The sequence below is a fragment of the Tachypleus tridentatus genome, chromosome 3, assembly GCF_004210375.1.
Source record: "Tachypleus tridentatus isolate NWPU-2018 chromosome 3, ASM421037v1, whole genome shotgun sequence".
In the NCBI taxonomy this organism is placed as follows: Eukaryota; Metazoa; Arthropoda; class Merostomata; order Xiphosura; family Limulidae; genus Tachypleus; species Tachypleus tridentatus.
Window position 1 is genome coordinate 82,899,473 of NC_134827.1, and position 25,172 is coordinate 82,924,644.

General features: G+C 34.0%; 1 protein-coding gene across 3 annotated transcripts in view; it reads right to left on the reverse strand.

The window, feature by feature from the left end:
• Positions 1 to 25,172, reverse strand: part of LOC143247362 (protein lev-9-like) — a 57,364-nt gene that overhangs the window by 16,642 nt on the left and 15,550 nt on the right. For all 3 annotated transcript variants that reach the window (XM_076495295.1, XM_076495294.1, XM_076495296.1), the window contains exons 2-3: positions 16,286 to 16,416; positions 1,876 to 2,262 (exon numbers count right to left, since the gene is read on the reverse strand). In XM_076495295.1, coding sequence (XP_076351410.1) covers positions 1,876 to 2,262; positions 16,286 to 16,370 — 472 coding nt within the window. In that variant the 5' untranslated portion in view covers positions 16,371 to 16,416. The remainder of the gene's footprint in view (positions 1 to 1,875; positions 2,263 to 16,285; positions 16,417 to 25,172) is intronic.

The window sequence follows — 25,172 nt, forward strand, 5'->3', positions numbered from 1 at the left end:
GCATCTATGATTCACTATTTTAAAAAGCAGACTAATCCTAATTTATTAAATCAAAGGATCAGCAGGGACAGGAAGAAATTCCCTTTTGCTTTACTCATCAAGTCCACAAGAAATGATCCATCAGTGAGTGAAACTTGCTGCTATCTAGAAACTTATACACATTCATTATATCTGGGTATGCCATCAGTGGTCTTTCAGAACACCTTATCCTACAGTGAGAATTACAGTACAATCAGTAAATGGTGCAAGTTTCAGGAACAACATACACAACCATGCAATACCACCACAGAGTGGGATCCCATTAAGAGTGGTAAAACAAGTATTGCTGAAAAAAAAAAATTAATGAAAGAAAGTGACAAGATATACTCTAGTCAAAAGGTGAACAGATGTGTGTAGAATCACCATGGCAGAGAAACAATGTCCAGTTGATGAAAATACAGCTAGACCATGCAAATAATAAGAAATGTATTAGTAGTAGTCTAAATTCTGGCCTGAATGATCTCCAAAGTATGGTGAAAGCAAGCAGTCAAATACATGGTAATATGATGAGCTTAACAGAAGAAACATTGTAGATATAACGACCTTCTATGGATGAGCCTGAACTCACCAGCCTAACAAGTTTATGAATCCAACTGATTCAAACAGAAGAGTCCCAGGGAATAAAATGCCAGGAATGTGAATGCTGAAAAGAAGCAGTTGTGCAACATAACATGATACAGAAAAGTTGGTGATACACTGAATTTGATGTTGTTGCTAATGGTTATGCTTCTGGATCTAAACAGAGAAAAAAGCTTAGCAAGTTCAGACAACAGGCTTGTTATCACTGAAAATGTAAGGATTTATTGAGATCTTTCAAGTTTGAAAATGGTTGCACAATTTTGTTTACACTACTAATCCTTTATATTCTGTACATTACATTTATTAAATGTATTTGATGGTCTCAGACAATGGTCGTACCAATTTATGTTTTTTGACAACTTGAAATGTGCTATGATCATACAAAAAGTACAGCTCAAATATAATTTAATTATAAGAAGCATGAAAAAGTATATAACAGTATAGCTGTGTATCAAAACTATTATTCAATAACTATTCTGGAAAATTCACCTGAAATTGTAGAAATGGATATGATTGTAAATAAATTGAGATTAAAGTAAATGTATGACAAAATTATCAACATTTTAATTTAGAAATAAAGTTTTATTTATAATATATAAAAAAATGAATTGACATGCAATATTTCATTAAATACTGTGATCCATAATATTTGGATTTTTCTTTACCACACCTGTGCAAAAAGTACAAACATTAGTTGTCATCTTCATCCCATTTGGCAATGATGCAACTAACAAAGTGAAGATACCATTCTATCTTTAGGCTAATGTTATGCTATCTAATGTGCATGTAAAAATAAATAAAAAATACATCTTGTTTTGCATGTTTAAGATATGATAATTTTTTGTATACATGTCTTAATATTTTTTTCTGATTTACACTGTAAATGCTTATAGATGGTAAAATAAGAAAAAAAGTGAAAATGGAAGATTATTTTCAAAATAAGTCACTTGAGATAAAAATATTCTGATGAAACAAAATTAATCCTTCTCCCCTACACAATCTGAGATGCAAAATATCCACCTGCTAACAAAAGTCGAGCAATATCTTATACCCTCTACACTTACATCAATCATATAAAATATGACATCTTAAATGCTTGAATTCTCAATCTGATAGACAACTTTGAAGTAATTGTTAAAGATATTCTAGCAGAGCATTACATAAATTATTTCAATATACACACACACATATATGAATAATGCTTAGATGCTCAAAATGTATGTAATCCAATTATATAACAAAATTATTTACACTTACCAACACACTGTGGAGCAGGTTTGTCCCAGTTCCCATTTGGAAGACACCACAAGGTATAACTTTCCTTGCCTGTAGGTCCTCTCTCATTTGCAAGCTCAAATCCAGGATTACACACATAGGTAACATTATTTCCAAATGTGTATATGTGACTCAGTTGTCTCCCATTCATAACATACCCTGGGTCACCACACATTACAGGATCACAGTTCATATTAAGAGGTAACCACTGAGCAGTACCATCTTTCATGACACAATAAGCAATATTTCCTCCACGAAGATTAAAGCCTAAAAAACAAGAATAAGTAATGTTTGTTCCCACAACAAAAGGAGGCCTCCTTCCTTGTAAATTTGGTTCTGCTTCAGGGACATCTGGTGGCTCACCACAGCCTTGAAAAAAAATGCAAAAAAGAGATTGATTAAACTTCCACTTTAATCATATACATACACTCATTAAACTGTAAACATCCAGCTTAAATAATAAAAGCACAATCAGTGTAAATACAAGAGTAATATATAACACTTTTCTGTTCATGTACTTTTATAAATGTTGACTGGGGTATGTTCAATAACATTTGCAATATTTTATTCTATGTATTTAAGTTTTTCAATTTATGCTACTGCTGTTTCAAAGTATCAATACAGGATACAATATACCTGAGTCACTTAGAGAACTTGTATTTAATATCTAACTTATTTTTATATTAAATAAAATCTTGCAAATCACTAGAAAACCAGTTACATTAGTCATTTAAAGCAATATTATAGCCAGAAAAGCAGAATGCTTAATATAGAAATAATATCATAAAAGTGTAACTTGCAGCAAGCCATTTATGAATGAAACCCAAACAAACCAGCATATATACTCATCTTAGGTGTCTTGCACGGTAAATAAAGGCACCAATTCATATATTTTGGTTTTTATGTAGAATGATTAGACTAAAAAGTAACTCATTAAGCTTCTTCAATGTGTGATGATTCCATGCAAAATTGTTTTAGTGCTTATGAAAAAATACCTTGATATGTGTTTTGCATTTAAATTGATTACCACAGAGACAAATTAAACTTGTTCACTTTCCACAACAGTTTTTTCTCTTCATATGAAGTTAATTAAAGATTCTTAAAGAAAATGAATATCTCTGAAAAGGTGATTAGATATATAATCAGTGAAATAGCAACAAGGAGGGGCCTAGCCCAATAATTTTACAAAATATTCAGCATGTTTTCTGTTCCAAGCAATATTTCAAATGCTGTATTTGTGCGAGAGAGAAAAGGGTTGATTTCATGGTGTCTCCTGAGTTATAGAATTATAATTTTTATAATGTAGGGGAGTCTGTCACATGACAGTCATCAGTTTGCATGGATGTATGGTCAATCTCTGCACTGCTGACCCCACTTAAAATACTGTACGTCTTCCTTCATTAAAAGACAACTCTGCATATCAAACATCTTAATATCAATTGTTGGGGTAATATTTAGTAGACAGAGTGATAACTGATAACAAATGAACAATTTCTACTAATCCTGTGTAAAAACTCTCAATAGTTTTGAAAATTTCCTAAATAACTGATTTACCATGTAAATGAATTTCATATTTGAAAAGGATGTATTCTTAACAAAATGCATTTCCATTTACTGTACAATTCAGTTGTACAAATTGAATTTTATCTTTTGCTGGTTAATCATTTTGTTCTTTATCCACTAAAACTTCAGAATAGCACACAGTAACAATATTAATAAGCTGACAAAGTACACATTCTTTTTAAAAAGTTCAAGGCAGCACGTTAATAATCAGAATAGTTTCATATGGGATACTGCTGCTGCTGTATCTAGTTTTAGTTTGGAAGTTTCCAAAACACACCTCTAAAATATGCAGAAAACACAGTAGCCCAAATAAAACTATTGAATATACATATATTTATAATATTGAATATATATGTGAACATTGAAAACACTGATGCAAGAGATGGCATCAAGCATGCATCAGAAACAACATTTATACTTACATTAAACTCATTTTTAATTGATCTAGAAATACATGTGTCAGCAGTACCAGAGAAGTCTTAAAAAAGCCCAAAAAAACACATATTGAATTTTTAACCTATTAACATACAGTGGAGCGCCATTAAGCCGCAGACCAGTAAACCGCGAAATCGCTTAAGCCACTGTAGCAAGTCTTGTGAGCGAGGATTATCGAGGCTCACAGCTAATTTAAGAACGTGTAAAACGCAGCTTACGAATTTAATCCTGGCTTTATAACTTCAAGGGGATATTTAAAAAGGATTTGCTTTAATTTGGGAAATAAATAAAATATATTACAATAGAAACCGACCGTTAATTTACCTTATCCTCTCTCTGTCAGCTTTATGGAGGCTGCTATTGTTACCGAATCACACCTCTCCATACATTAAAGTTAATCCGTAGTAAATCCGTGAAAAAAGTGATCAATAATTAAAGTATTATTTTTAATTCGATAATCTGATTGATCACGCAATGGCCCGGATGAGACTCCTCGGCGGAGCTGTTGGCAGACCACTTAAGCAGCGGTTAAGCAGGTTCATTCCCCAAATACCGCGGCTTAACGGTGCTCCACTGTATTAGGTGACACAATTTAAATGGCCAAGATAGAAATGTCAAGGTTCAAATATAGTTGTTAATTTAGAAGAAGGACAACTAATCAGAAGAACCAGCCACACATTATGTATCTACTTTCAATCAAACACATACAGCTGATACTGTGAAGTGTCTTCAACAGCATACTACAAGCTTAAATCTTGGAATTTCCACTCCTGGTTCAAATGAACCAGCATATATACTCATCTTAGGTGTCTTGCACGGTAACTAAAGGCACCAATTCATATATTTTGGTTTTTATGTAGAATGATTAGACTAAAAAGTAACTCATTAAGCTTCTTCAATGTGTGATGATTCCATGCAAAATTGTTTTAGTGCTTATGGAAACAATAATAGGTTGTGATAAACAGTAAACATATGTTGATCCAGGAAAGGCAAACATTTGTCACTTTTCATAACATCAGCCAACTAAAGAATACTGTACATCTCTCAATGGAACATTAAAACTGCTGTTTCAGTCAAACATCTACAAAATGTAGACATTACACACAAAGGCTAACCATTGGTAACTCTCCATATCTAAGAACACACTGATGCGAAATGAACAGATTTGTAACTTAAACTGAAATGTTACAGATCCACTATGAATGACTTGAACAAAACAAAACAATTATAATTATATAATTTTGGTAATATTTTTATTGTAGGAAAGATAACAAAAACTTGTTTTAAAGCAAGAATAAACAACACTTATGTAACTTTAAGAAAATACATAACTATAGTGGACTGTTTTCTAATTACTTCTTTTGCCATTTTTCTTGATTTCAAGATAACGTTTCAGGCTATATACAAAGTTTTTCATCAGGTCTGCAATTTCCAAATAAAGTTCAAAACTCTTGTCTTACAATTTAAATACATATTTATTTAATCAGAGGATTTCCTTCCAGTTTTCATGCTATTAAAATGCATTTTTTCAGCTTGTAACCAATCTCTCTACTGATTTTACTAAATGAGTCATCTCTCTCTGTACTAGAATTACCTACTTTCAACTTTAAGGCCTGAGTTTATGAATACAGCTGGACAATTATTCATGAATTATTCCAAATAAGTACCAGAATATGATAAAATATTTTAAAATATTTCTGTTAAAATTGTTTACATATGTATAATTGACACAAAATTGTCTTTAGTTTTTTGTGTATTTCTGCCACAAAAAAAGGAACTCTTCAGGCACAATGATCTAGGAGCAGTTATTTTCACATCCTAAACAATATTGTACATGAAAATGTATTATACATGCATAGTACAAAACCTGTAATAAACCGAAAATATCATCATGAACAGCATTTCCTCAGTTTCTCTCTAATATTTCCAATGTACTTAAACTACCAATTTTTTTTTGATGAAAATAAATATATTATTCTTATGACACTTTAAAACAACAAATTTTTTATGTAAGGTTAATAAACTTTGTAACTCTAAAAACATCAATAAAATACTTAGAGACAGCTAACTCTAGCTATGCCATGTGTTCAGTTAATTGAATATTTCTCTCATTGTTGGAAATAACATTATTTTTAAAAACTCATACAAAAATCAATATGCAATATTTAATGAACATTGAGGTACATACATGAATAATACAGAACATCAAAGCTTGCTGTATGATGTACTTACATTAAACATTTTTCAAACATGATTTGCAAATATTTCAAATTACATTTAATGTACTGAAGAATTCCATATCTTGAAAAGCTATTCAAAACAGAGAGAGCTGTAGAACATTGTTGTAAAATAGTAATGTAGTACAATTAATACATGTATATCACTTGTATTGTTCTTTTTACTTATAACTACATACTACGATAACTTTAGGAGTAAAATCAACTGGAAAACCTACCAAATTCTAACGAGTAGCTCAGTTGTGTAATAATCCAATAATTTCAAACCTTATATCTTTGCTTTTAGCAATATGATTTACATATAAAAACTGGTTAAAAAATTAAATTTTGTAACTAAAGTTATAATTTAACTCAGGAAAACAAAGTTTATAACAAAATTCATATTTTAGCATACATATATAGGATATTTTTCATTTGCTTTAAGTCGTCACTTAAACAATCATAGCACTTGCAATTTTGCTTATTTTAGACCAGGGGTTCCCAACCTTTTGGCACTCGCGACTTGAAAATGTAATTGATGAAATCAAATTAATGTTATCCAAAGCTACTTCTAACAAGGCTACGCAACTCCCCTGCCAAGGCTTTGCGACCCCCTGGGGGTCACGACTCACTGGTTGGGAACCCCTGTTTTAGACAAATACAGAAACATCCTTCTTACAAGCAATGAACAAAAATCATTATTTTAAAAAGTAGATATTGTAAGAGCTACAGATATAAACAGCACTACCTCTGATGAAAATGAAACAAAATGTTTAAAACACACATAGTCTATAGAAAAATCAAATGCACAGAAATTTATCATGGCAATAATTAATTGTACTTGTTTAAAAATAATTAGTAATTGGCTGAGGAGATAAAGTTGCTGTAGACTTCAAATGTATTGAGTTCAGAAAAATCAAAAAATCAAATTGTTTATGATAATCAATAGAATAATCACATAAAAAACACAATATTTAATACTTCCCTTTAATATTATTGGCTTACTTTTATTAATTTTTGAAATTTTTGTAAAGTTTTGGCCTCCCTAAGATCTGCACCAGCTTACACACAATGTTAAACAAAAGTTATTAATTACATAAAAAGAGAGGATGTTTCAATCCTTTAAACCCCTTCCCCTGCTGTTTATACAAAATGTATGCTCAACAAATAGGGATGACATCTCATCCCTTGGGCTCCTAACCACAGATCTTTCTGTTTATGCATCATTAAAGAATACAGTGATTCAGTTTTAAATTAGAAACATGACACAATGTAGAAAACAGTAAATTTATGCTTTATTATTATTTACTTAAGTAGCCAGAGAGTTGACAATGTTTGTTATCACCCAGATGCCTCCCCTCTGGTCAGCAGTTCAAAATAAGTGACAGTGATAGAGAGTCTGAGTAGCTTTGTAATAACACACACGAGTGGTAATTTTATTGCTCTTGAGATTCATTCCAGACCTTAAAGTCATGAACCATCCATCTCTAACCACTATTATACATACCACAAAAAATATTATGGCAATTTTTCCAATACTTTGATATTCAAAATAATTAAGAACAGTATATAATCATAACAGTAGGTAACCGTAACTTCAGTTACTTGATTATATTTTCATGATAATTGATTTCATTGTAAGTTTGATTAAGTAACTGTTGGTATAATTGAAAATTGTAAACTGGGAATGACAATTTTGATTATTTTCGTCAGTTTTATTAATCAATTAGTTTATGGCTCACTAATCAATGGAATCCTTATTCAGAGGTAATTACTTTCATAAATCAATCAATTCAAAGTATTTGGTGCATGAATCAGTTCAGTGTTTGTGGTGAGAGTCATTGATTCTGTTACATTAATCAATCAACTAATAAAGACCTTCAGCAAAAGTTGCTCTGTAACTGTAAGTTTTGTATACAAGCAAGTCTCAGAATTTTTGGTCAAAAACTGTTTACAAAATTAGGTTTACAATTTGTTTTAAAGTGAACATAACCTGAAGTAAATGTTTTAGAAGAAATAGATTTGTTACTGTTATGTGGACTGAGTACATCATTATTTTTGATACACAATACAAAAATATCTACCCAATGATAGAACACTTTACAACAGTAATAGTAAAAAAAACCAACAGAAGTTTCAGAATAACATAAATTCTGTAATTAATGTAGCAAAAATCAAATAATGTTTACAAAACCATCAGATGTCATGAATACAAGAACCAAGAAGAAAAGAGCACCAATACAAAAATTACAAGAGAATCAGAACAGATTTAACTGAAAAAGAGGACTGAATTGTTAATGTTGAAAACCATTCTCTGGTTACAAAGACTTCTTTTATTGAAAGTTCTCTGTTAAACTTATGAAACTGGTTAAATGAATTTGGTATCACATGCTTTCATTACATTAGCATATTAATGAGCTACCTGTGCTGAGCCTACCAATGGAATTGAAACCTGGGTCATAGCTGTATAAACCTTCAGACTTGTTGAGTAAGTTGCTGGAGGTTGTATAAAAAGACATGAATGACTTCCCAAATAAGCCTTTACAAAATACTCGAGTTTTAAAATATTATGTAGAAAGAATATTTCCAAGTGCTATGAAATACTATACAAGTTGAGTAAGCAAAACAGAATATAAAGTTTCTATTAAAAAGGAATAAAATTATAAACTACAAAAGCCTGGAAAGATGCTGATGGTTTCTTCAAAAAGGTAACAGTAAATAATGGGAGTAATAAATAATCGTGATTTACTTTTCCAGAAGAAAGGAACTAACTTATTTCATGGATGAAACTGGAAAGTGTCAGGGAATGGCAAGTCCATCTGTCATGCAGAGAAACTTGGCAAAATCACATTTGAGTATTCCCAAAGCAAAAAGTATTGGTTAATGGTAGGTGTAATGTTTGATATTTTGTTAAGTCACATAAGTAGAACTCCATGATATAAGCTTGTGTTAAATAAAAAAGAATAAAATAAATTTCAAAAATGACATTAAGATAAAGTTTATTAAGAATCTTTGAAAAGAAAATTTTAAACTTAGTATTGTTAACAGCATCATGCATATCTTTTGATATAGTCTGTTATGTCCAGAATGACAATACCACTTCCTCTGTTAGACTTGTGACAAGGAGGTCATTGTGAGGGAGAAGAATTTTAAGGCACAATTTCTTTGCATTGTAGCAAAAAGAGGTGGACAAAGCTAATGCATTCTTAGTGGTAAGAAGGTTTGTGTATGCTCAGGTCTAAATGACAAAAAAGGCAAAATTGTTTTTAGAAGATAATTATATCATTTGTCACATGGTCAAACTTTTGTGGTAATATTGCTGAATAAAAGAAATGTTAAACTTCTGAAAGACCATGATCTAAATATTAAATATATAAAGTAGACAAGAACACATTAATTAGCACAGCAATGAATAATGGTATTCAAATAAAAAATAAATATTTAGTGGCTACAAAGTTTAAATCATAAGAAATAAACATGTTAACGTTCTACAAAAACAGTTCACTCTCATCTACATACACACATACATCTGATTACTTTATGTAACAATTGTGTTTAAAAATTTCACAATATTAATGTTGAGTAGTTTCAAATATTTTACAACAGACTAACATACACTGAAAAAAAATAGTCCATCACAATGCCACTGAACCTGAGAAAATGTCAAAGTAAAAATACTACATCTGCTTATGTTTAATTATAAACTAAAACTTGTCATGTACAGGAGGAAAGTTTGTGAAACATGTCATAATAAGTGTTTTGCTTTTAATGATTCATTACTATCAGAATCACAAACAATGATACAGGAAAACCTTTCAGAAACAAATTTATCAAGAGGTGTATGATATAAAAAGCAGTCTCCATACATATTTCAAGTTTATGCCATAGAGAATCGATTAAAAATTATTCACAAAATGTAACTTAAAATTAAAAAGTTTTAGTTGAATTTAAACTTTCCACTAACACTTGTACTGTCCTCTAACTGTTCTGCACCGATTACTACAGCTAATCATATTTGGCTATTTACACCTTTAACAAATACAACTGAAGAGGAATAACATATCTAGATATGAATGGATTAATCATTTCAATTACAATTTTATTCTATGAAACAAAGGATTAGGCACTTTGAAGTGCACAATCAACGAACAAATCTTAATGCTTCTAACATTAATGTACAAGTGTTTATTAACAATTGTGTAAGATAAAATAAACTTAGAACAAATACTGAGAGATTAGCAGAGCATATGCACAATTTTATATTTTAATTACAGACTCAAGCTAAGAACAATTATAACTGTAAACCATTCACAAATTTAGTAATTCGAGTTAGTTTTATTATCAGCTAAGCACTGAGAAAAAATGTCAATATAACTTTATTGACCATGATAATACATATACTGAAAGTTAATATTTTCCAAATCTGAAAATATATTTCCAATAGATACTCATTTATACACATAGAAGAATCTCTCATGTCTGCCTAGGATATTCACATGTCTCTAAACTTATAACTCTCACCAAATTTCATGTGAACTGTGCAACTGCAAGATGTCAATCATTCAACAAAAGCTCTCTACCAATAGGAAGGTGACACAAACTTCATATGCAGTAACTCCCCTTATGCATTTGATGAGTTAAGTAAAAGTGTGTATTGGAAAAGGGGAAGGACAAGTGGAAATGTGTGGAGAGGTATCTATCAGAAATACATTTTTAGATTAAGCAAATGTTAACTTCCAACAAAGTAAATTAAACAGAAAAGATAGAATCTCATGTTGTATTTGTGGAGGGTCTTGTACAAAGGTTTATGTAAATATGGTCTTTCAGAAAGAGAAGTCCATAGAATGTGGCACCTGATGACAAAGACTTCATGCTATCATACCCATAAGAGAACTCACCTTGTCTTAACCAGAATATACTGTTTGCCCAGAATGTAATGGGAGAGGACTCTTAAATAGCCCTGTGTGTTGCAGGGATGGGTAGAATAAGAACTTGACACTACAAGCACTTGCACACAAGACTGTACCAAGTGTAATAATCTTGACTCTACTGAACAGGTTCTGGCTGCAGAAGGAGAGCACAAGTGGTATGAGTTAAGGTTTAAAGGTTTAGAAGGGTGTTCCATACTACACTGACAGTGTCACCACTGCCCCACTTCTCATTACACTATGCCAAGCCCAACCATTGAGTATTATCTATGGTTCACCACCCTAACATCTAAAAACCGGTTACGAAGCAAAGATCTCTTGTGCTCCACTTGATGAAGGGAGTGCAGGAGAATTTACATTGGAGAGACTCAGAGAAGTGCCTTGATTCCCACCAGACTTCAATTCAGAAAAGTCTTTTAATGCAGAGAGTGCAATGGGTGACCATGAAACTGAGTTCTTAAGAGCCAGCAAATACAACCAAAGAAGTGGAAAGAACACTTCCCTGGTACTGTCTTCTTCCATGAGACTCCATGTAATAGGTATAACATGGTAAATATAGAAAATAGGGAAACCATGAGAATACCTTAAGAAGTCTTGCAAAACACCTCATCTCAAAGTGAGCACTGATAGAGCCAGTACAGAGGGTATGAGCACTTTGTTATCCTGGATTGAAGTATAGTTTGAGTTAGTATACCCTGGGAGACAATACCAGTCATTCTGTGGAGTTCTAATAAAATTAAAAAGGAGCTCTGCAAAAGAAATGACATGTATTCCTCCCATAGACGGTGTAGTGATTGAAGGATGACAACTGGTGGAAGTCAAAATCCATCAAGAGATAAAACAGTAAGATGATCTAGATAAAAAGAGATGAATGTATGGAGAGCCACCCACATGCTCATCTAGAGGATCTTGTCTTTGGGTTGCTGAACATGAGATGCAAGAGAATGAGAAATATGACAAATTGAATCCAAAAGAGCATAAATAAACCTTTGAACACCCACAGTTTGAGACAAACATACCAATCAGAATCAATGCACCCTATGTTGAAAGAAAGTGGTCCCTGGAAGAAGAGTGGCCCCAGGGTAGAGACAAATAATAAGGACCTCAAAATAGTTCGAGAGAGGAGATTCCAAGCAGTGACTACATTCAACTCTATTGTTTGATACAATCCCTTCTATACTCTTACTACAGCATATGGCATGTAAATAACCAATTAATAGCTTAGAATGTTCACAGAGTGGTTTTCTCAGCCATTTTGATCTGAAAAACTACCCTGTTCTTTCAATCCAATTTTCAAGAAGGTAGGTTGTGTCTTTGGTCTCAAGGTTTTATATTTTTTTAAATCTAAATAAATCTTAGTTACTAAGTTTAATAAATTATAGTGGAATTCTAATAAGGTTCAGTGTAGTTATTTATGATTTTTTTGGTTATTCAACTGTATATTTTAAACATAAACAAAAAAAAATTGTTTGATATCCTTTCTGTCTGAAATTTTAAAAGGCTTAGCAACATATGTCCAGCTACAACCCAGTACAAAGGTTTAATGAGAAGAGATAACTGTCTGCTTGACTTCTTGATTTAGTAATCTATACACATGTATACGTAATGTATAATTGAAATGTGACTGCATATTACAAAATAATAGTTCACTACAACACAGTCAAAACAGGAAAAACTAAAGGTCAGTTTTATATTACTGGATATGCGATCTGAGTGCACATGCACTACTCAATGAAAGTTATATATTATCTAGGCATGACTGCAGATCAATATAATAAAAAAAAATTAAATATTATGTAAATATATAGAACTATGAGACTTAAGCTACTTAGACTAAACATTTTTATTTTTGTGTTATAACACCCAGTCATTCTAGCCAAAAAAGCACAATTTATATTTTCTAATTTTTTATTATAATTACAAGGTTGGTTAAGTGAGACAGACTCCAGACAGTTAAGAGTTTAGAAAATAAAAATATTAAGCCTTACTGAAAATATACATCTGAAATATATTTGAGGTTTTTAGGACAAGGAATAGTTTTTAATCATAACATGAAATTACTTTTCACTCAAAACTAGTAATGAAACAGCTATTTTCACAAAAAAACCTTCAGTAAAAATATTTAATTAAAAATCTGATTTTTTTATACAAATTACTTGTGATCATTACTAAAAGTATACCAAATTTTATAGATACACATGCTATATTAAAGATTATATTGCAAATACTTAATGTGTGCAAATGTGCACATGAACTCATATATTATACCAAGCTCGTTGCAAAAGGGTTAATAGCCCACACATCAGAATGATAGCAATCATAGGGTAAATGTAGGTGTGTACAAAAACCATATTAATGTCCAAGTCAGGCATGGAAGTTATGAGAAAATATCAAAAAAGGAGCAGAACAAAGGAGAGAGGACATGAGAGGAAATATCCTGTGGTACCAGAAGACACAAACTGCAATGAAGAAGGTCACCCAATAAACTGGACAAACACAGCTGGATAAAAGGGGTAGAAAGGTGGCTCACAGTAGAATGGTATGGAGGAAAGGAGTGGCAGATGGACCACTGAAAGATCCACCACTGTTGTTGATACACACACACACACACAGTGGGTGATAAGAATGTGACAAGAATGCTACATGACTAAAGAGTTCAGTTTAATGGCCAATAGACCAGATAAATTTCACATGTGAAGATGAAGGGATAACATCCATTGGTGACAAAGGGATGTGGTAATGTCAAATTAACAGAGACAGAATACTGAGCAGATGACGAGGGGTGGAAACCAAAGCTGAACTGACCAAAGAGGCACCAACAATAAGACCCAACAAGGCATATAGAAAGAGGCGAGACAAACTACTCATTATGAAAGTATCAACAACTACAGCTGAAAAATGAGGTACAGGGGATCAGAAGAGAGAAAGCCTGGAATTAAGAAGAATGGCAAAAGCATCTATGAGAGATGTGCCCAGTCAAGAGTAACCCAGTGAACAACCTGGAGGTGTATCCACCACTCCACTAGTAAAGAGCAGACCAGTCAAGAAAGTGAGAGACATACATCATGCTCGCAGGCAAAGAGAATTAAGACTGAGCTCAGTTGAGACAAGAGATGAATGAAATACCAAGAAGTACTAAATGTTAAGTGAGCATGAGAGAGGATATACATCTCATAATAAGCCACCCCAACCGAGTTGCCTCCTATAAAAGAAAAGGATAACATCCTAGAATGGACCAAAAGGAAGCAACTGACAAAGTAAAGAATCAGTTATAGGTCTTGAATATGGTAAAAAAGGGCCTCAGATACAATGAGTACAAAAGGGGGGCAAGGCTATTTAAGGGAAAAGTAAAAAAATGGAAGATGCAAGTCTGATAGAGGAAACAGGAAAAACATGGAAGATGGATCAAGAGGGATGTGTAAGAAGGTGTCCAACACATCAATTATGGCTAACAGCAGATTCATTAAAGACCATAGACAGGGTAAGAGGGAGTAAAAAAATGAAATGAGAAGTGGAGCACATAGAACAAAGACTGTGATAGAAAAAAAAATCAATGACTGTTAACAAAAGATGAAACCAACAGCAGGAGAAGAGAATGAGATGGGTAACCGCAGGAATGAATGCAACATTATAGTTACTGAAAAGAACACTGAATTAGATGTCTGGTAGACAGATGAGAAAAAAAAAGGAGAAGACCTGGAATGGAAAGGTAATGGGGAAGACCAATTGCCCCAAGGAATAGAAAAACAAAAAACCTGGGAAGATAACAAGGATCACAACTATATAACATCAGTCCAGGTTACCAGGGACAAATGAACATTATTGAAGACAACTGGTCAAAGGAGAAAGATTGAAAAATAACAGATTGGAAGATTAAGGTCATTTTTCAAATTGTAAAGTTCTACTCAAAACAAATTAGGTGAAAGCTGTTGCTCAAAAGATCATTCTGGAGTGATGAGAAAGACTTTCAATGGAGTTGGGATTAAAAGGCCCAGTAAGCAAGTTGTAATCCACATCATGTTAATCACTGAATGCAATGTCTCCAACATTTTACAAGGCTCCAAAAGCCACAGTAGAAGTAAAGCTTGTTTGTGGATAACATCACTCACCCAGGACATTGTATGGAACAAAGGCTACAGAAAACAAAAGTCAGCATTTGTTAACAACACAAATATTATAAAACTGAACTCAGATAAAACATTTGAACACATCTGTTATGAAAAATGTTGAGAAGAAGGATGAAGTTATCAAATTTCTTAGGTAGATGCATGAGAAAGACAACGTTTGTATCTAGAAGTAAGTTACCATCTCGGAAATTATCATATCTGAGTGAATGATGTTGTATTAACAGATTACTTAAAAGTTCAAATTTTTTAATTCAATATTCACTTTGGTCATTTTATCAAGTTAAAACAAATTTAAATATCCATTTTTATGATTCCAAATATGGTAACCAACATACATGACGCAATGCCATTTGCACTCAATTTACAGTGTTATTCAAAAATTCAGATGCAAAATAACTTGAAACTGTTCCACAAGTATTTGTTAAATCTCCACATAAAGCAGGCATATCCTGGTTTGAGAAAATTTTCATTATAGCAAATATATAATGAATATATATATAGTATTACATTAGTAATGGAAGTTGGCAAGTAGAGAAAAAAAAAAGAACATACATTTTTGCCACCTCAGCACCATCTGGACCCTTATGCATAAGGACTCACGTACGATACTTACCTAAAGTTTCCAGCAAATCACAAAATCTATGTGACCTTTACAACTAACCTTAGAATCACTCTGGGCAAAACGAGCAGCTAAGGCTACAGCATAAGATTAATCTTTACATGGCTTGACAAAATTCACTCACAAATGTAAATATTAAAATAATATAACACCACTTATATAAAACTTTTAAGTTCAAAATAAATTACGTAATGTCAAACTATTTTCTAAAGTTTTGGTGAATTTCTATTCAAATTTGTAAGAAATAACATCAGATGGCTACATGCTCATACACACTTGTTGAACAATAATTAAATGAAAGTAACTCAATCAAAAAATTTTGCTCCTCTACATATGCATCTCTGTATCTTAATCTCTGTTGTTTTATATTCACATAGTTTGATAAAATGAAACTGTAAAAAGTATATTACTCAATGTACATCATTTCATAATTTGGGACAAAAATATTACAAGTCATTTCACAATGCCAAATTTTATATAAATATTTTAAAACTTGTTACTAACCTTGTTCATAGCTGAAGTTAAAAACCGGTAGTAAAAGTACTAATATACTCCACACTCTCCTTTGAAAATGCAGTGACAACCCCATGACAATACAAAAGTTGTGATGCTGGTTAAACAATCATAAAAGGAATCTATAATTAAACAATATACAAAGTCAGAAAAAACAGCTTAATGTAAGCCTACTATGTTCTTACTGTACTAAAAAGTCACTGTATTACATACTTAGTATCTTGTTAATTGTTACAAAGTTTACAGTAATAACAGGATGTATATAAGGTTTATCAAATTAACCATGTTATCCAACTCAAGGAACATTTTCTAAGTTCAGTATATCTGAAACTAAATATCTTAAAAATTAGAAGCCTAAAAAATGTCTATTTCTGCACATTAAAACTCAACCTGGACCAAACTAAATAAAAATGAACAGTTTCTATTACCCCACTTATCTTGCTAAGTGATATGTTCAAATGCGTGATCATAAATATTGATGTAATGAATGGCAAAAGCAATCCAATCAGGTGACCTTTCATCTGTATTCTAACAATTTATCAACATGCAGAATTTGAAAACATTTTAGATCACCCTGATTTCCTTGACTTAATACAACTATATATTATCTAAAGCAGAAGAACATTAACTACAGTTACATAAAAAGATTGTTACCAAACATCCACTGTATATCCATGTCCCTCCTTCCCCATCAGTTTTCAAATATAAAACTACCAAAAATGTACACATTTTGGTCAACATCATGCTTTCTTATTATGTACCATGGTTTTATGATTTTTACAAAAACCCATAGATTATTAATAAAATCCACAGATATATATATATATATATTTTACATATATATATATAATCCACATACTATACAGTATTGCATTACAAACATACCTAAAATACACAAAAAACACAACATTTGAAAGAACTTTTGGCAGATGACAACTCTTAAAACAAATTATGTTTTAAAAATTCACTAATTTCACTAAATTTTCTTATTCCAATCAAACTAGATGGACTTTGATTCTTAAAAGGAAATCACATTAAAAAAGGTCTAATGTATAAATTAAAAACCTTAAACAGCATTAAAAACATTCATGGCCTTTAAAAAACTAAAAACATTACCAAGGTGGAAAGTATCACCATCACCAATAACACTGTCTAACGTTATAGACAAACCTTGAAATAGAACAAGTTTAAAATGGTGCTACCGTTGAGAGTTGTAACGATGGCAAGAAAGTAAAATGTGGCTTACTGTGATCTGAGTGTTACAGAGACTACACACTGATGCATCAGTTCCAGAAAAAAGAAAACCAAGTTAAAAAACTGTGGCCAATGTATAGTCGAGTTAGAACAACTTCCTCTTTCCAATTCTTACAAAAGCAAGACAGCCAAAGTCCAATATATGGTTTTATTTGGAAAAACTTGTTTAGGCATTGCTCACACCAAGTCAACTGCCAGCTGGCATAGAGCCAAGGCTTGAATACAGGACCATAGTCCATGTATGGAACAGGCACATCAGTGATAGTGCCAGAGCAGATAGATTTTGCTGTGGTGTCAGCGAGCTCGTTCCCACAAATACCAACGTAGATCAGTATCCAGAAAAACTGGATAGAAGTAGATGCTAAAGAGTAATTGGCCAGCCGGTTTTGAATATCGGCAAGAACAGAGTGCAAACTAATGTGAAGAGATTCAAGGGCCACTAGAGAACTAAGCAAGTCAGTAAAAATAGTGCAGTTTGAGTACTGCTTAGCTTCTATGTGATCTAGGGCAAGAGAAATGGCATACAGTTCAGCAGTGAACACAGAAGCTGTAGAGGGGATTCTGCACACAACCAATGAACCATAACAAACCATGGCAGAGCCCACACAGTCACCTGATTTTGAACCATCTGTATAAATAGGAATGGAAGGATGGTTCAAAAGATGTTCAGCAAATAGCAGACAGTATTTCCAATCAGGAGTGTCTATTATTCTCTGATGACTTGAAGATAGGTCACAACTGGAGACTGTAAGAAGCCATGGTGGGATAGGCTGAACAGTGAATGCAGAAATGTTATTCCAGGACAGACCCAATTTATCCAACTGCACCTGGATACAAAGGCCAAAAGGAGCAACAGCAGATCGTCTGTTCTGAAAAAGTATGGCCCACCAAGGAAGGAAAACACAACCCCAGGTGGGATGTTTTGGTAAGGAATGAAGTTTTGAAGCATATAGTATAGGCAGTTGCAAACAACATTGTCAAAGAAGGTTTATGAAACTCTATGTGTGTAAGCTCTGAACTGAGGAAATGCAAAAAGCCCCAGTGCAGAGCTCAAGTCCTTATGATGAATGGGGTCCAGCATCTTTAAGGCAGAGGGTTTGGCAGAGCCACAGACCAGTAATCCATAGTCAAATTTTGATAAAATAAGAGCATGATATATCTTTAACATAGAACATTGATCCACTCCCCAAATAGTGAAAGAGAGGACATGGAGGATGTTCAGTGCTCTAGTACATTTGACCTGTAGCTGCTTGATGTGTGGCATAAAGGTCAGCTTACAGTCAAAGATTAGCCCCAAAAACTTTGTCTCAGGGACCACAGGCAGCATAACTTCACCAATATGGAGTTCAGGATCAGGATGAATACCCTATTGGTGGCAAAAGTGCATGCAAATGGTTTTAGAGGGAGAAGTTAAAGCCGTCTGCTGAGGCCCACTTCAGTAAACGATTGAGGGCAGTTTGTAGCTGCTGCTCAACATACCTCATGTTCGACGACTGACATGAAATGTGAAAATTGTCGACATAGAGCCCGTTTGCAACAGTGAAAGGGGGTTGTTCAGTGATGGCATTAATTTTTATATTGAAAAATGAAACACTCAAAATACAACCCTGTAGAAAAGAATGGGAAAATATTGAACCCACACAAACTTGGAATCTCCTGTCCACTAAAAGAATTTTTAATAAAAATGGGCAAATGGCCACATAACCCATTTGGGAGGTCTCACAAAATGCCAAATCTCCATGTTGTATCATAAGCCTTTGCAATGTCAAAAACTATTGATACAAGATGTTGTCATTTGAGAAAGGCTTCTCTGATTGACGTTTCAAGTCAAACCAGGTGGTCCACAGTGGAGTGCTGTCATTGGAACACACATTGGGTGGGTGAGAGGAAGTTTCATTTGAGGAACAAAACAAGTTGAGCATTAACCACCCTCTCTGAGGTCTTACAAAGACAGCTCATCAAAGCAATCAGATGGTAGTTTGAAGGAATCTTGGGATCCTTCCCAGGCTTTGAGAAAGGCAGGACAACAGCCTGGTGCCAGGCATCAGGAAAAACATTCTCCTGCCAAATCCGATTAAAAACAGTCATAAGAATAACAAGAGAAACAGGAGATAGATGGTGCAGCATTTCATAGTGTACATCGACAGGTCTAACTGATGTACTGCCAGATTGATGAAGGGCCAGTTTGAGTTCCACCAATGTAAAGGGACGATTATAGTCATAGAAACAGTCAGCTCGAAAGGAAAGAGGTGATCCCTCTGCCCAAGCTTTGATGGCTAAGAAGGTGGAGGAAGAAACAAAAATGCTAGATACCTGGAAAAAGCTTTCACCTAGAGTATTGGCAATGCTGCAGGTATCAACTAGTTCCTAACTATCAGAGAGCAAGATCGAGAGGGGGACAGAACTATATTGCCCACAGAACTTTCGAATCTTGACCCATATGATTTTGGAACAGGTGGTAGAAAATATGTTGGTTGTGAACTTAATCCAAGATTCCTTCTGGCTTTGATGTCTTACCCACCGAGCATGTGCACAAGCCTACTTGAAAGCGATGAGGTTCAAGAGTGTGGGATATCTACGGAAAGTATCCCAAGCCCGTTTTTGAGCTTTCTGTGCCATATGGCAGGTAGGATTCCACCATGGATGAGGATATAGTGGGAAACATAGAGGTTTTAGGAATATATTGAGCAGCTGCTTGTATAATACAGTCAGTTACTGTTGCCACACAGTCATCTATTGATGGCTTACAGACAATGGCAGGATCAAGTTCTGTGAAAGCAGTGAAAGAGGGGCAGTTTGCCTGATTCATCTTTTACCGGGGCAAGTAGGTTGGGTGGCATCAACCACAGCCAGTCTCTCTCAAGATTATAGGAAAATGATCACTGTCTCGTGGATTATTGTCAACCCTCCATGAAAAATGGGAAAATAATGAAGGGGAGCAAATTGAGAGATCAATAGCAGTAAAGGACTGACTAGGCACATGGAAATAAGTAGAAGAACCAGTACTGAAAAGAAAAAGGTTGTGATCAGAAAGCATATGCTCTACAGAGCAAACCCTCCTTATTAATATTAGTACTTCCCCGGAGGGGATGATGTCCATTAAAATGCCCCAAGATGAAAAAGGGAGACAGCAACTGTTCAATGAGAGCATCAAAGTCTGATTGATCACATGTCTCTCCAGGTGACAGAGAGAACAAACAGTGATGATATGACCCAAGGAAACAGAGATGGCTACAGCCTCCAAGGGTGTGTCAAGTGGCAAAGACAGGTGGGCACATGCTGATAAACTAACAGTGTCACCCCTCCATGTACTCATCCATCACACAGTCTGTCATTTCTGTATAAAAAAAACTGCTAAAAGGTGACTGTATCAGCAGGTTTCAGAAATGTTTCCTCTAAGCAATCAGTGTTTCAATGTCATCCAGATTAGAACGTAAACCTCGACAGTTCCACTGTATCAGGATGGCTATTTTTATTTACGTGTAGGCAAATTGGATGGAGAACCCTTCTGTTTCTGACCACATCTTTTTCCTTACTGTCCTTATTCGAGGGAGGTCTATCAACATCCATGGATCCTGCCCTGGGTTGATTGGGCAGGTCTTTGCTGTTAAAAGGGAATTCCAGTGACTGAGGACGTAAACAAATGATCATTTTGCATCTTGGGGTGGGAGAAGATAATGTATCTGAGGAAATGCCTGTACCCAGTAACAAAGGAAATGGATCTTGGGATTTGTTGGAATGTGTGTAAGGGACAGAGATGGATGTTGAAGATGATTCATCAACTTTTTTAACCATGGAGGTCAAAAGAATTTTCATTTGTTTTGAGAACATTTCTTTTGGAGGCACAAAGATCTGTCTGCACTCCCACTATAGTTGTGGAACGAAGTGCAGCAGCTTATGTCTGAGATGTAGCGGTGGACAGCAACTTTCAAGCCTCAGGATAAGTAATGTTATGAATCATTTTCAAACATAACATTTCTTTTTCTTCGAACCATTCAGGGCAAGAAAAGAAAGTAGGATGGGTTAGAGCCATTGCAATTGATGCAATGAAGGGCCGTTTCACACTCATAGGTATCATGATCCTTGCCACTGCAAGTAACACACGTCAAAGAACCACAACATGACATCTTTGAGTAATCAAAATGCTGGAAACATCGAAAAAGGTTTGGAATGTTTGGCCACATCCTGCAATTAAGATAACCTGCCTTAATGGTGGCAGGTGAACATGGTGAGGTAAATGTCAGAATGAGAATATTGATGGGCATCATAATTCCATCTTTGCAAGTGGAGATACACCTCATTACAGAAACTTCTTGATTGGAGAAACCAGCAAGAATCTGACTCAGGGATGTTCTTCAAATCCCTCTCAACAATAACTTCTCATGATGAATTCAAAGTAGCATGAGGTGTAACTATAATAGGTATTTCCCCAATTGCCTTTGAATGCAAGAGTTCACTGTGTTGAGATGTGGATGTTTCCACCAACATGTCATTAGATCAAAGCTTCTTTACTGACTTTAGAGAGCCAGCAAGTTCCTCTAGTCCCTTCTGAATGAAAAAGAGAGACATTTGCCTTAAAGGTTTGTCTGAAAGAGAATGTACGATAAGAAAGTGAGGTACAACAAATGTCACAGATGTTGAAGACTGCTGCTCAGAATCTTCAAAATCTGATTGTTAACCTTGGGACTTCTTTATCACTATTTCATTTAACTTTTTACTTGGAGGATCCATAATAAGAAAAGGGTAATTTCAGTGCTAACTGATGCCACCCACCATGGAGCCCTACTAGGGGATGCACTGCATCATCAAACAAGGACAATGGAGCAATGCCACAGTATCATAAGCACTATACCCTAACATCATCATATAAAATGTCCACAACACTTGGATGTTCTCAACAGCACTGGTATTTGGTTGACCTCAGCTCAAGAAAACCAGCCAACTGACCCAAGGGGGGCCACCTCAAGGCTGCTCATCTACAGGAATTCAAGGCCAAAGTGGAGTGTTAAGGTTGGACCCCTCAGCCACCAGGATCCTCTCCTCCCTACCAATGAATAGTGGGATTGACTGTCACATTATAACACCCCCATGGCTGCTGAAAGTGTGAGCATGTTTGGTGTTAAAGGGATTTGAACCCACAACCCTCTGTATAGTGCATTAATCACTAGACCATGACTAGCCAAAATCAGGAAGTAAAGCAAACAATTACCTCTACTTGTTACAACCTTTGAACTTGGTTGCTACTGCACATAGGATGGTAAGCCTTTTAAAATTTTGCATGCAAAAAACAAACTTTTTTTTTCCTGTTTTATACAGAAAGTTGAATAATCACAAAAATCACAAATAACTGCTAATATCATGGAATTCCACCATAACTTATTATTCTTAGCAACTAAGAAGTATTCAAATTTTAAAAAATATGAAACTTTAAATAAACTAAAGATACAACCTACCTCACTTAAATATTGAATCAAAAGAATGTATGCCTTTTCAGAGATTAAAATGGCTGAGAAAACCAGTATGGGAACATTCCAAGCTGAATACACACATTAAAGTAAGTGCATATAAGGGGCCATTTCCAAAAATGGAAAAAAATGAATGAGGCCACTGTGTTTCATTCAGTACATAAGCTGTATCTCAGCAAAGTTAAAAGATATGAGGTTCTTATTTTATATTCCTGCTTGTTGATATTAGTAATTCAAGTTCCTAATTTGTACATATAGGTTTAATATTTTGACATCACAAACATCTCATTTTAAACAGTGCTGCATTCAACATACTGTGACTCGCTAAAATCTACATTTAGATGTGGTCTTTTAGTATTTACTTTTAAATTAAAAAATTAACTTATATAATATTAAAGTTTGAGTTATTACTTATGATTTGATTCCAAACTTATTGATATATATTCATAAAATAGTTGAATAAAATTTATGGCAAGTAAAACACAATGGCATGGCCTTTGACCATAAACCCTCATGAATGTGGTAAACAAATGTTTTAGGATAATTTGCATGTGACCACCAATAAAAATGGCAGAGCATGATGTTTTTATTGTCACCAATTTATTACATTCTAGGAATGAATATAAGCTTAACTATGGGTGAGAAAATAAGTATATGATGCTATTCTCTAGACTCAGAACTAACCCAATTATAAAAACACAAAACTGACTGGTGACTTCTATCTCTGTGGTAACCTATTATTTGAAACAGTTTCCCAGTAGTATTTACCAGTTAACAGAAATGCTGAAGCTCAATCTTCAACATTCTACAAGGGGTTGTTTCGAGCTCAACAGCTGATTTCTACTGGTTCCTAATACCTTGTGCTTAATTGTTAAACACTTCAAAGTTTTTTTTTTAGAGAAACCCACTTTCAAAAACAAAATACTTAACAACTCACATGAAGTTTTAGATCAGAAAAATTGCTTAAAAAGTATAAACAATTTCTTCAGAGAAAGAAAAATAGATATGTCCATTTCAAGAACATGATCCACAACTTAAAAGAAAAACTATTAGGGATGGGCTCAGAAAAGAAGGTGTGTTGATTGGATGTACAAGACAGCTTTCAATTTAAGGGAGAATTATATGCAACATGTGAGATCCACATTAGGAGACTAACTTGCAGGTTATTCAATAAAGCTCTATAAAATTCCTTAAACTAAAATTTCCCAGTGATGAAGTGGCTTGAGAAATTAGGAATATGATGAATTGAATCACTAGGGCAGTAAAAAGAATGGAAAAGACTTTGAGGATAAGTTAATTAACAGTTTTATATTATCTAATTTAAATAAAGCTTCATTGATATTATTGTAATATTATCATCAGGTATAAAATGAATGAGTTAAATTTTAAAGTTGAAATCAAAGATTGGTTTGTTGGCATTTATTGGCTCATCTGCACTGAACAACTGGTAAAAAAGTAAAATTATTAAAATACGTAAAAATGGATCATATTAAAACAAAACAAAGTCCAATGTTTGGATTAAAAGCTTAAATAGTGTTAGAAAGACCAATGGTCCTTAAAAATTTAAAAACACAATTGAGGTGGACAGTATCATCATTACCAATGACACTGTTTAATGTCAAGTGTGAACCCATGGTAAAAATATGTCTAAAATGGTGCTGTCATTCAAGGTTGTGATGATAGCATGACAGTAAAATGTGGGCTACTGCAACTTGAGTGTCACACAGACTACACAATAGTACATCAGTACCAGATTAAAAAAAAAACTGAGTTAAGAAACTGTGAACAAGGAGTATCCTAGCCAGGACAACCTCCTCATTCTGATCCTTACGGAAGCAAGATGGCCAAAGAGCAATAGAAGGTTCAATCTGGAAAAATGTATGCTGCTCACTCCAAGTCGATTGCCAACTGATGCAGAGCCAAGCTTTCAATACAGGACTGAAGTTCATGTATAGGACAGGCATGGCCATAATAGCCTCAGAGTAGACAAAGTTGATTGCAATGTCAGCAAGTTTGTTCCTGTAAATACTGATATGGCCTGGTATCAAGAAATATTGGATAGAAGTAAATGATAGAGAGTAATGGGTCAGTCAGTTTAGAGCACTGATGAGAACAGGGTTAGAACTAAGGTGAAGCAATTCCAGGCCAGTAGAGAGCTA